The sequence below is a fragment of the Poeciliopsis prolifica genome, unplaced genomic scaffold, assembly GCF_027474105.1.
Source record: "Poeciliopsis prolifica strain line A6 unplaced genomic scaffold, Auburn_PproV2 SCAFFOLD040, whole genome shotgun sequence".
NCBI lineage: Eukaryota > Metazoa > Chordata > Actinopteri > Cyprinodontiformes > Poeciliidae > Poeciliopsis > Poeciliopsis prolifica.
The window spans coordinates 2,055,037-2,067,114 of NW_026562415.1; the positions used below are offsets into that span (position 1 = coordinate 2,055,037).

General features: G+C 36.6%; 1 protein-coding gene across 6 annotated transcripts in view; it reads left to right on the forward strand.

Annotated features, from left to right (window-relative positions):
* Nucleotides 1–2,332: 2,332 nt before the first annotated feature.
* The window catches only part of chchd3a (coiled-coil-helix-coiled-coil-helix domain containing 3a), a 62,333-nt gene continuing 52,587 nt past the window's right edge, over nucleotides 2,333–12,078 (forward strand). For 4 of the 6 annotated variants that reach the window (XM_055054826.1, XM_055054828.1, XM_055054827.1 and 1 more), the window contains exons 1-2: nucleotides 2,333–2,559; nucleotides 4,926–5,724. In XM_055054826.1, the coding sequence (XP_054910801.1) occupies nucleotides 2,479–2,559; nucleotides 4,926–5,724 (880 nt within the window). In that variant the 5' untranslated portion in view covers nucleotides 2,333–2,478. The remainder of the gene's footprint in view (nucleotides 2,560–4,925; nucleotides 5,725–12,078) is intronic. The other 2 variants (XM_055054830.1, XM_055054831.1) reach the window with 1 other exon arrangement.

The following is a 12,078-nucleotide window of genomic DNA, read 5'->3' on the forward strand; positions in this document are numbered from 1 at the left end:
CATAGAGAAAAAACTGCTTCTTTCTGATGAACATTACAACTGACTCCACTGAAGAGATGGAAATGAATAAAATAAAGTAACATTATCAGCAAGCATGACAGTCAGATAAATCCTTCTTGCTCCGATAAGCCTGATGTAGAGAGAAAAAGTATTTTTCAAACTCCAACATTCAGTCTCATTGCTGTGTAAAAAAAAAAAAAGAAGGAAAAACCTGAAGTGTTTCAAAGCGAGCCTCAGGGCACAGCATTAGCAAGAGCATAGTGGGTCTTCTTTGGGGAATGACATCACAGTGTAAAATCCGTTTGAACTTCCTTTACTACAAAACCAATATCATTCAAAGTTGCTTATATGTACAAAAAAGAACCCCATGATGAATGGCTTTGCATGATAAACAAATGCCTTTGGTCAGTGTTTATTGTCTGCAAGATTTATTAGACCACTGCCTGTACAATACACATGTGTATAACATTTTTAAATGGGTTTACACTTTTTCATATTGTTTAACATGATCTACCCACATGCCTGGTTCAAAAAGCCTCCACAAAAATGCAAGAATAGGTATGAAAGAGTTTTATTAAACATGCGCTGGGATATGTGTACAATATATCAGGTTTATTCGTATGAGCTGTCATGTTCCCCCTCGAAGGGACGCATCAAACCTCCACCTGCAGTTTTCTGCTCTGTGAGACTGCATGACAGTCTGTCAGTGTGGTTTTACACAAATATATTAAAAAACCGAACGAATGAAACGACTCTCATCTAAATCATGAATAATGCTTTTTTAATGTGGATGATTGATTAATTTTGATTAATTTTAGGAGTTTCATCACCTGTGAAGTATTCCCATGCATGCCTTTTTAATGACTTTATTAAAAATATGTTACATTTTTCTTGTTTTGACTCTCTAATGAACACTAAATGTTCAAAATTCAATACACTCAATATAAACTAGTCTTATTTTATGTTTATTTCCTGCTTTTACTTATCTGTTCTCATGTTTTATTGTGCAAATCATAATTGCAGAACAGATTTTTGTATATTTTCAGGTTCTTTGATATTTTTTTGTTCATTGTTCTAAAATTTTTATGGTTGATGACAATACAAAAACAGAATAAATTGAAAAGGGGGAAATATTCACAGCAGTGTGAAGCAGGTGTGTGGCATCAATAAAACAACTAAAATACTGTTTTCAAACATCAGTTAACAAGGACCAGTGTCCTGCATGTTTTGATGTTTCCTTCAAAACATCAAATCAAATAGACAAAAATCAAAGTTCATTTCATCTTCAAAAAAGTCTAGATTAAAATTTCAGAGCCAAAAACCATATACAGCTTTTCTTATGGAAAATAACAATCAAAAGAAAAAAGAGTGTTTGGCTTCAGTCCGTGAGATGTTTGCATTTGAATTTTCCTTCCTCCTCTGATGTTACAGTTTAAATAATTAATTATTAGTAGTGGAAAAAAGTCAGACTAGAATATCCGAGTCTTATTCAAAGGTATGATAATAAAAAAGAACACCATTGAACTGGGTTTGAAATAGGAACTGACCTTTTCAAAATGCTGGCCTCAATATGTCAGAGTTTATTAAATACTTGATGAAAAGACATGCTCTGGTTGTTTTGTCTGTGATTTATTTTCCCCATATTCAAAACTGCTTATTTAACAATTCTCCTTCTGGGTATTTTTAGTGCACAACTTTTTGGATGATGTAGAAACACTGCCTAATAACACTTTGAGTTCCTAATGAGTGTAGGTAAAATACCAATTAGCTTTAACAACTTACAATAATGTGCATATATAATTATTATTTAGGAATATTCATTTTATTTGCACTTATTGCACAGATGTAGCCCATCAAATGCAATGAAATACATAATTTAGTTACAAAACATTTATTAGAGGGAAGAAACACAATGCTCCTGAAAACCAAATAGATTTTTCCTTCAATTTTATAGTTCTGTCTCACTTTGTGTTGTTGTTGTGAGACAAAATTTGGCTTTAAATGAGTATGTATCATGTATACCTACATTATTTGTGCAAGACACTAATTCTAGCATTGTGTAAAAATATGTTTTACACCTTAAAAGTAAAAATGCAATTAAATGTGAAAGTTTTGACTATTTTTAAAAATGATTGGATGACATCATAAACACTACCAGTCGTCCAGGATCAGTATGTATGGAAATAAAACACCTAACTGAGTATCTTCATGTGAAACTGCCTGTCACATTATCACTCTGCCCACTTCAAAGCAACAACCAATGAGCATCCTCGATACACTGACGGTTACTTACTCGACCAATAACGTTGCAGGTTGTTGAAAAAACGTCATGCTAAGGAAGTGCGCACTTTTCTGAAGCCGTGTAGTTTGGGCCACATTTGTACCTGGGTGTAGGTAACTGGGACAAAACCAGAAGTTTACATTGTGTGTTATATGCAGTGCAGATAAGCGACTTTTCTGACACCCTGCGGTCTGACAATGGGAGCAAACAACAGTACCCGCCGTGTGTCATTCGAGTCAGACGAGAACGACAATATAACAGTGGTGAAGGGCATACGGGTAAGTAACAGGGTAGACCTGTTGGAAGAAACAGATGTTATTTTAAATCACAGGTAAATGTGCTGTCAGAAATCAGGCTATAGGCTTACGGTGTTAATAAATATAAAACAAGCTAAACAAGAGTGAAAGCATTGCACTCACTCTTCCAGTGCTGGAAGTTCTTCTGAAAGTAGAGATTTTTTATTTTCAAACGGTGTGAACTTCAAAACACTACAAGCCCCAATGTGTTCAAGAATTGTGGGGTTTACAAATAAATCTCGGTAAAAATAAAAGCTTGGCCTCATTCTCATTCTTGTTTTGTTATTCCTTTAATTGTCCTATTGTCCAGAGGACAATATGCATAATGTGTTTTATTAGCAGCCCCTGCCATTAGGCTGCCATTACAAATTCACCTGTGCCACTCTCTTAGTTGATGTTAAATATAGCCTGAGAGGCTTTCGCTGATCACATAACACTTCTGTGAGCTTGACTCTATTATTACTCAGTTGTTAGGGCAACATGGAAAGCTTTTGTTTATTCCTGTTTGCTGTCACCCCATAAGATTCGTCTGCTGTAAGTTGAATGATTTACATTTTCCCTTCCAATTAGATCGCGGGTTTTGAGTGAACCCATGTGCACTGCATGTTTTTGATGTTTGAACATAGATTTCCTATAAAAAGTGGAAAAGCATGGAATTTGATTTTGGTGCTTTTCAAGTCTGGTAAATTATGAAAATGACTTTATTCCATGATTCGTTTAACAGGACACTGGTGTAAAAATAGAGGGAAGAAGCATTTTTTTTTTTTTTTGCTGGGATGTAAGAATGGTTAAACGTACTCAATAAGAATATTCACCAATATTCCAAAATTTTGGCATCTCTTTGTGTAGAGGATTAAAAGCATTTGCAGCTTTAGAGAATATAAATAATGATCTGTTGGGGGCTAAAATCAGCTAAGAATGCTTGTGATTTCCGTACTTTCTTGTGGCGCTACATTAAGAAGTGATCTAATCTTGTCAAGATAATTGTGGCTTCAACTTTGGAACACTTTTTTCTGAAACCAAAATGCTTTTTTGCAAAGAATTGGAAGTGATTTTGCTTTCAGATTAGCAGCAGTAGTTCCTCTCATCAGTTACCATTCACTTTTCTTGAATGGAGACATGATGTGCCTTTTTAAATGTATGCCTCTCTTAAAAATGTTCAAGAGATGACCCAAAGGGCTGGTGTGTGCAGGCAGAAACAGTGCAACATTCACTTTGGATTCCTACAGGCAAATCTTTTGCTTCGCTTGTAAAATGTTTAGATAACAACCAGATGAGACAGTTTTGTGATTGCAGCTTTTTTTCTTGAACACTGACATTGACGGTTCATGTTTACAGTTAAAATATCCTGAAACGTGCTTGTTTGGTATTGACGTTTATGTTGTTTTCCACTCACTTCTTAGTACTTTACTTTTGCAAAAACAAAATTGTTGGTAAATATTAATGCAGCAAGAAAAAGATTGTTGTAACTGTGTATTTCAATATTAATGTCCTGCAATCTTAGGTTCTGAAAGACACTTTGCAGTGAATTTTCAAAGTGTTTGTGTTTCCCAATCACATCAAACAATCTCTCATGACTGTATTATTGGAATCAAAAAATATTTGAATCACTTGTAAGTAGTTTGGTAATTTACTTTTCATATCTTTTTATAAAATGCAATCAAAATGCAGGGCTATGGATTATGAAACAACATTCCAAGCTTCGAAAATTTTACAGAGCACTGTTCAATCCATAATCTGATAATGACAAAGGTGAGGCACAAGCTCTTGCTGGATGTGTCCCGTATGCTACCGGGAGGACACATGTAGATGAAGGCTTTCTTTCTTCAGCAGGGACAAAAGTAAGCTGATCAGGCTTGATTATAAGAATAAATGGAGGTAAAAACAGGAGAAATCAAGGCAGAAAACATTAGACGTACAACCAGAACTGTATTGAAATGCAATAGGGGACTCTATATTCCATAGTTAGAATGGCCTAAAGTGCAAGCTTAAATCCAAGTGTCAGTCTGTAGTAGGACTTGAAAACTAATCTTTACCGATGGTCTTCATCCAATCTCACTGAGAAGTTTGGGTACTTGCTTTTTTTTTTTCTCTGAATGTGATACCTGTTCAAAAAACTTGCAGGTGTAATTGTAGTTATAGATGGTTCTACGAAGCATTGACTCAAGTCTGTCTCAATCAGTTCCAATCAAAGGCATGAAGGTTCAATTGGAATGAATATTTAAGCAAGATAGTGCATGAGCTGGGATTGTTCTATGCAATATCAAAGTTTGGTTTTGTGGGAAATGGTGTCATGTACTTAAATCCTTGTTTGGTTATATTCTAAGAGATTTCTTTCTCATTTACAGCTTTCTGAAAATGTGATCAAGCGCATGAAAGAACCCACCTCTCCTCCAAAACAGCAGCAACGTACTCCCACTTCAGCACCTCCAAAGGCAACGAATCTCATTCCATCTCCTCTACTCCGACCTGTTCCTCCTCTCGCTGACCTTGCCACCTCCTTACCTCCTCCACCTCCTTTCGTAGAACCTGTAGCACCTCCAGTTCCATCTGCTACAGAGTCTGTGGCCACGCCTCCTCCTAAGCCTCCCACACAACAGGTAGCAGAGAACACCAAAGCTGACTTGGTGCTTTCTCATTCATCTCCCTCAGTTTCTGCTAACGCTGTTGGTGCTTCTGTTCTTGAGCCTTTAACAACCCTTCCTGCACCCACTCCTGCTCACACAGAACAGTTCACTCCTGCTTCCTGCCATGCTTCAGATTTGGTGGAAACTGTAACTCCTCTTGCACCTCCTCCCTTAACTCAATCCATTGCTTCTCCTCCCTCAGTAATCAAACCCATTGCTCCTTCTAATGCTGTTGAGCCTCTTCCTTCACACGTCCCTAAGTCGGAATCTCCCTCTTCCCCTCCTATTTTCAAACCTATCACCATCCTGCCAGCATACTTGCTTCCTTCAGGGGACTCTTTGCCTCTGCAGTCTGCTGAATCTTTACCTTCAGCTCCCCTGCCTGAGTTTACTGCTTCTTGTGAACCAGTTGCACCTCCTCCCCAGCTCACAGCGGAACCATTATCACCTGCTCCAGCCCCTGAGTCAGTGGCAGTGCCTCAGTCAAGTCCAGTTTCGCCACCTGCTGTGCCACCAGCAGGTGAGTTTAATTTCTTGTAGCAAAAATAATATGTTACAGAAGCATACATCTTTAGAAATGTGTTCTAGTAATATGAAGCTGACGGAGACTAAAGGTGTGTTGAAAATTATTAGGGAAAATGTGGGAGTGTTTTCTTCTGATTTTTGACACATCAGCAACTGTAGTTGGGGCCTGCTATAGCAATCCATAGGAGATTGGAAGTCACCTCAAAATAACTGCTGGTTGCTTTCAATGTTAATGCGGCTCGTACTTCTATGTGCCCCCTCACAATACCTGTTTCAAAATGTATGGCTTGATCCCGTGAGGGAATAGTATTAGCATATATTCTGGTAACGAAGTGCCATGGAGTAAACATCAGATTTTTACTTTTGGAAAATCTACAAATTGTAACTTACTTTGGCATTGATGCTAATTTTTAGCATCAGAACGCTTTGTTCCAACTGATGAGCACACTTTGGCATGCCCCATTTAAATTTCTACAGAAATTTTCAAGTTTATTTTACTTTATCTAAAACGTATACTTCAGAAGCAGCTTCATTAAATTTAGTCCTACATAGACTAAAAACTTGTCTATTATGTCTAAGTAATGTTTTTTGCTGGTTATGATTTTGTCTTGAAATGTCTTGGACATGGTTTCTGTAACATGTTTAATTAGAAGGCAAAGGTTATGGAGTACTGAACATGCCATAGATTTGTTTTGCATTTCATTTTGATTGTGCCTATTGTGTGGGTGGTAACTATAAGCCACCTTAAGCTGTTTGCCTCCAACTTTTCACAGCAATTATAATTAGTCTTAATTTAAAAAAATTGGCCTTGCAGTAGCTACTGTCATAAAGTGATTTATTGCCATCCACCAACTGTTAATGACATGATTAATTCTTTTTTTTAATGAAAAAGGTTACAGAAATGTAACATAATGATTGGGCCAACAGCATCTTTCGAACTCTTTATCTACTTATTTATGTATTTCTCTTAGTTTTCTGGATCCTAGCTTTGCTTTTAAGGATTTGTTTTTCTGTCAGCTGCTGTAGCTGGGAAAAACAAACTGCTTTCCATATCAAGCAACATGACAAAAAAAAAAAAAAGTTTCCATTCACAAACATCTTGGGCATTGATCTGACATAGAAAGCAACTCGTACTTGAGACTCCAACATCAGTTGCACTTAAGTTGCAAAAATAAAACACATTAGACTCGCTTAATTGTGTACCCTGTAGGCTTGAGACTTGATTTCAACTACTGGTCTGAGACTTGAGACTTAATAGTTTGTATCTGATGTAATGAAGAGTGAAATGAATTTGGTATGTGAGCTACAGACTGTGAAAGGCTAAGCCTTTTTAATGTCATGTATTGCATCACTTCTGTTTTTGTCTGTTGAGTACAAAGGTTTTGTATTTCTTCTTTTACATGAAATTTATTTATTTATTTGTCAGGTTTTCCACATATTTGTCAGGTTTTTCACATAGTTTGCACAGCAACAGGCTGTTCAAACTAACACGACATTAACCCATGTAATCCCAATTTCTTTCCTGAAAAATAAGTGCATGCATTTTAATCCTTGGATCTACCTAACACACGATATTTGTGAATTATTACATTTTATGTTGGTTATGTTAGTGAAAATGTAGGTTTTATACCCGGCAACGATGGGAAACTGCATAATCTAAATTACACAAATCTGGTCTACTTATGCAAATAAAAACATTTTAAAAATCATGACATGCATAATCTATTATAACAAAGAATGGTTACAAGAGTGTTCAGAAATATTTTAGATACATAAAGATTCAATGCTACACCCTGCAGATGTGCTGAGTGACCCTTGACCTCATTTGGTTGTTTTATCAATGAGGCAAAGTCAGGTGAAAATGTTAGTATGAACAAATCTGCATCTGGGAGGACACTCTCCCTGTTTTACTCGACCAAACACTGCACCTTAGCCCTGTGTTAAAGTAGTTTCAGACATGACATCAACTTGTGGTCATTCAGTGCACATACCACACTTTGTGTAAAGGATCACCTTTTGGGGGGGTGAAACAAGGGAGGGTTTCAAATGTGGGAATGACGGTGATGTAGATGACATGATTTTGATTTTTCTTCAGGTCTAGAAGATCCAAAATATCTGGTGGTTTTAAGCTGTATGGAAACAGCAAGTGCTTACAGTCACGCCTCTTATGGTCAAAAGATGAATGAAGGGATACAATTTTCTTTATATATCAGTAGAACACACTTGAAAGAACATATGTTGAAAATATTTTATTTATATTTGTTTATTTAGATATTTTACTGACTTCCTCTTGTACACGTTTGTAACTGACATTTACCTCCAGCGTCGCAGGCAGGAAGTAAAGAGGTCTGGTCACGTGACCTTTCACACTAGATACATGAAATTGACATTGCTTAGAGTAGACACATTATTGTTTTATTTGAAATCTTCAATTAGCTGCCAAAAGTTTTTAAAAAATTGTTCTAGTGCTTCTAAGAAGTTTTTTAAAAATGTCTGCCAACAATTGTTGCCGGTGGGATTAAATGGGGTAACTTAGCATATGACTTATTCATGATCCACATATATTGTGTGTTGACATTCACAGTATTAGCCTTGGGAGGTCACTTCAAAGAGTTAGAAAGGTACTGTGTTCAAACTATTGTAAAAGTGGTCAAAAAAGTCAACTTATACAATTGATCATGCTTGGGCACGCTCTTTTTAAGGAATAAAAAAAAAGGAAGGTGTGATGAATGTGAATGTGAATCTCGTTAAAAATGTTACAAAGTTCAGCCCAATTCTCAAAGGGTGCGACCTTAATGAGGCAGACATTGATTATGTGTGTCCACGAGAGTTGGGTATCGAGTGAGGCTCTCAGCAGGTCGGCTGTCTCTAAATCATGCCCTGAGTAAGTATGTGTGCTGATTACACCATAGTCAAGGTTGAACCTCCTACACCTTCTCCAATATGCTATAAATATTCATATGCCAGGGCCCACACACAGTCCTGGGCTAATAGTCTGGTTAAAAATGTCTCCTGGGGGTAGAAAAGAGAATGGAAAGATGAGAAAGGCAAAGAAAAATTGCGGTGGAAGAGCAAATGCATAAAGCGGACACTGATGAACTACATCTTTGTCTCTTTCAAAGCGTCCTTATTATTGCAAGAAAATAACTAAAAGTTTTTTTTTTTCAGTCTGTAATTTGAGATTACATTACCAAAGAAATCTGATGAGAAAGAAAATTATATGATTGCAGTTGTACTATCATAAGTTAGAAAACTGCTGGCATTTTTTCCTGTCCTTTTTATTCTTTTTTGGGCATTGTGGAAGGTGTGTAGTGACTCGACCAAAGCGCAAGGTAGAAACGTGAGGAAGTGGTAATGTTACAGATTATGCCCTCCGTGTGGGTCCCGGGGTTAATGAAACTTCTGATGAGAAATGCAATTTGCCTTTGTCTATTATCTCTACTGCCAATAGCCTGAGCTCTGCTGCTTCGCCACCTCCTCTGTGGGTTCTTCCATGGGGCCTACTGATTGGTGGAAAGGAAAAAGAAGGAGACGAATTTAAAAAGATGATGAGCTTTTAATCTTTTTAACATTTACATGTCCTACTCAAGATTGACAAGGTCTCTGTCAATCTGGAATTGTCTCTGACCCAAACAGCCTCCCTCAAGGACCCCAGACAGTGTTTATCATATTAGGACCTGTTCTGTGGCTGACCCTGTGGACTCGCCAGCAATCTGAAGCCTCTCTTTGGATTGCTGGAGAGAATATGTAGAATTGTCTAAGCTTTCCTGAATTTTGAATGCCTTGGAAATACACTTGAGGCAGTGCTCTGTGAATGTGTTTTTAATTGTTGATTAAAAAAAGTTAAAATTTCTCAAATATAGTAAAGTTTTGGCCATAACACAAATGTCAACAGAGCATGATGACATTAACATTTTTTGATTGCAACTGATTTCATGATGATTTAATATTCACCTAAAATGACTCTATTACCAGTGATCATGGCAGCTCCTCAGGAACAGTTTCAGATTCCTGTGCTGTGAGATGAATAGTACTTGGAATTGCAGCCAGAAATGATGGATATTATTTTCAGGTCCTCTGGACAGTAGACTGTCGTTGAGGATTCTCTCTGCGGTGAGAATCAGCTTCCTGCCTCCACTCTTGTTTGTTGTGCTTCCCAAACATAAAAGATCAAGTTAAAAAAAAGCCTTTTCTTGTCTGTATTTGAACTTGTATGGGCATTCAGGATTACGTGTTTCTGGCTTAGAGCATTATGCATCATAATTGTTAAAATGAGCCATTTTTAATGTTTTATCCTGCTTTCTGTGCATATTACACAGAAGGCACCCTGTGTAATATGTGTTTAAGAGAATCAGTAATTTGTCAGTAAGGGAATTGATATAAAAAAATTTATATCAGTCCTGATATTAACATTTCAAGAGAATATAAGAATCACTTGTTTTATATTGTCATTCCTATAGTTTTTCCAGATATGGAAATATCATGACCAGTAAATTGACAAACTGTATTCATCAGTACCTTCTTCAATTTACTGACTAAATATTGTATTTAGATCCATGCTTTGGAATCTGGCTGTTGTCTCAAACAAATTTGTTTTGCATATCTATGACCTTGTTGTTTTTACTTTCTGTTAATCTTATTCTAGTAATAATGATGTTTTTCCCAGCTGCTGTTACTACATGTTACCAGGTAATAATGGACTCTGACAATAGGGATTATCCCATCTAACTAATGCAGTAGGAGACTAATCTTGACAGGCTCAGACACTTGCCCCTTCATCACCGCAGTGTTGCAGCACACCGTATGCCACTTCTGCCTTCAGAGCACGTTTTGGCCCAGTCGCCGACCGGCATCTTTACTTTCATGCTTAATTACCTGCCAAGATAGACTGGTGAGGACGTGGAGTCATATACGTCTGTCGTCAATGACACAAATATGTGTTGACAGGGTGGTATTGAACTATGTTCTTTTAGGAAAAAGATGTCTATGTGCCTCTTTTTTTGGCGACTCTATAAAGAAGTATTGGAAATTCAGTGACAGGTTGAGCAGCAGTTTTCACCTCAATGTTACCGTTGTTTTTGTTTTGTTGTTTTTTCACTTGATGGAGGATTGATCTGTGTATCAGGGAAAATTCCTAAATGGGAAGATTTGAATATGTGAATATGAGTATGTATAGAAAATATAGAAAGTTAATCTTGTTTTTAACTCTATGACATTAAGAGTAATATAAAATCTATAGTGACTCTATGACACTCCCAAGTAGATTATAGACGCAGAAATCCATCATAGAAGACAAGTGTATATATTTCGAGGATGTGATTCATGAAGGATGTGTGATGAGTATAACTGCTGGTGTTAAGGACTATAATGTTTGAATGTTTGTGATAAATCTGTTGTACTAAATCTGCAACAGGGAAAATGAATATCCTGTATGCACCTCATGCTTGGATCATTTTCAGAGTTCTATCTTTTTCATATTGACAATATTTAGATTTGTTTTTCCAAAGATTAACATCTATCCCTTGTTGGTCGACTAGAACAGAATAGCTTTGCATGGTGGTCCAGTCCATTATGCATGCTTTGAATTCTGTTCAAAGCATGCATAATGCACATCAGTAGATTTGCTGATGTGCTTTAAATCGTGGACCTTTTACATGAGGCAGCTGAGTTGAGATTTGCTATCGATTGGAGGCAGCTGCCAAGTTCCTGTTCCCACAAAAGTATGAAAAACCAGCCTGTGTCGCTGCGCTTGACAGATGATATGAGTTGTTTGTGCTGATATGATGTTTGTTTTTTACCAAAAGGAACCTAAGGCCATTATTGTTTCTTTGCTCTTTGATTTCTTTTGTGCAAAAGAAGTATTAGAGTGTTTACAGTATAATGTGAAATTAGAAACCTAAAACATGCTGATTTAGACCTCATAAGAAGCTTAACTGGGCTAACTTTCTTTTTCTCACCTGACTGTTGTGGAGGATGTAGTCTTTAAATTATCTGTTGTTTTTCCAGTGTCCTCATGACAGTTACAAGGTTTAGCTTTGTTCCTGGATAGATTTATACATATCTTAATTATGCTTTGGCTGCAAAATAGCACTGTTAGAAATGTCCCAAATGTATTAGTTTTGGAATTCTATTTCTATTCTTTGAAACTATGAATTCAATATGGTGAGCAAGAAAATTTGTTCACTCTTGCCATAGAGAAATTACAAATTTAAGGACTTGGATGTTTTATTTTGTTAGTTGGTTGGTAGATTATTTTTCCCTAACTATGTGGGAAAACTAATATTTTTTTCCTAACTGTTGCCTCTGTATAAAACATGGCTGTGTTTGTTAAGAATTTCTTTAATTTTCT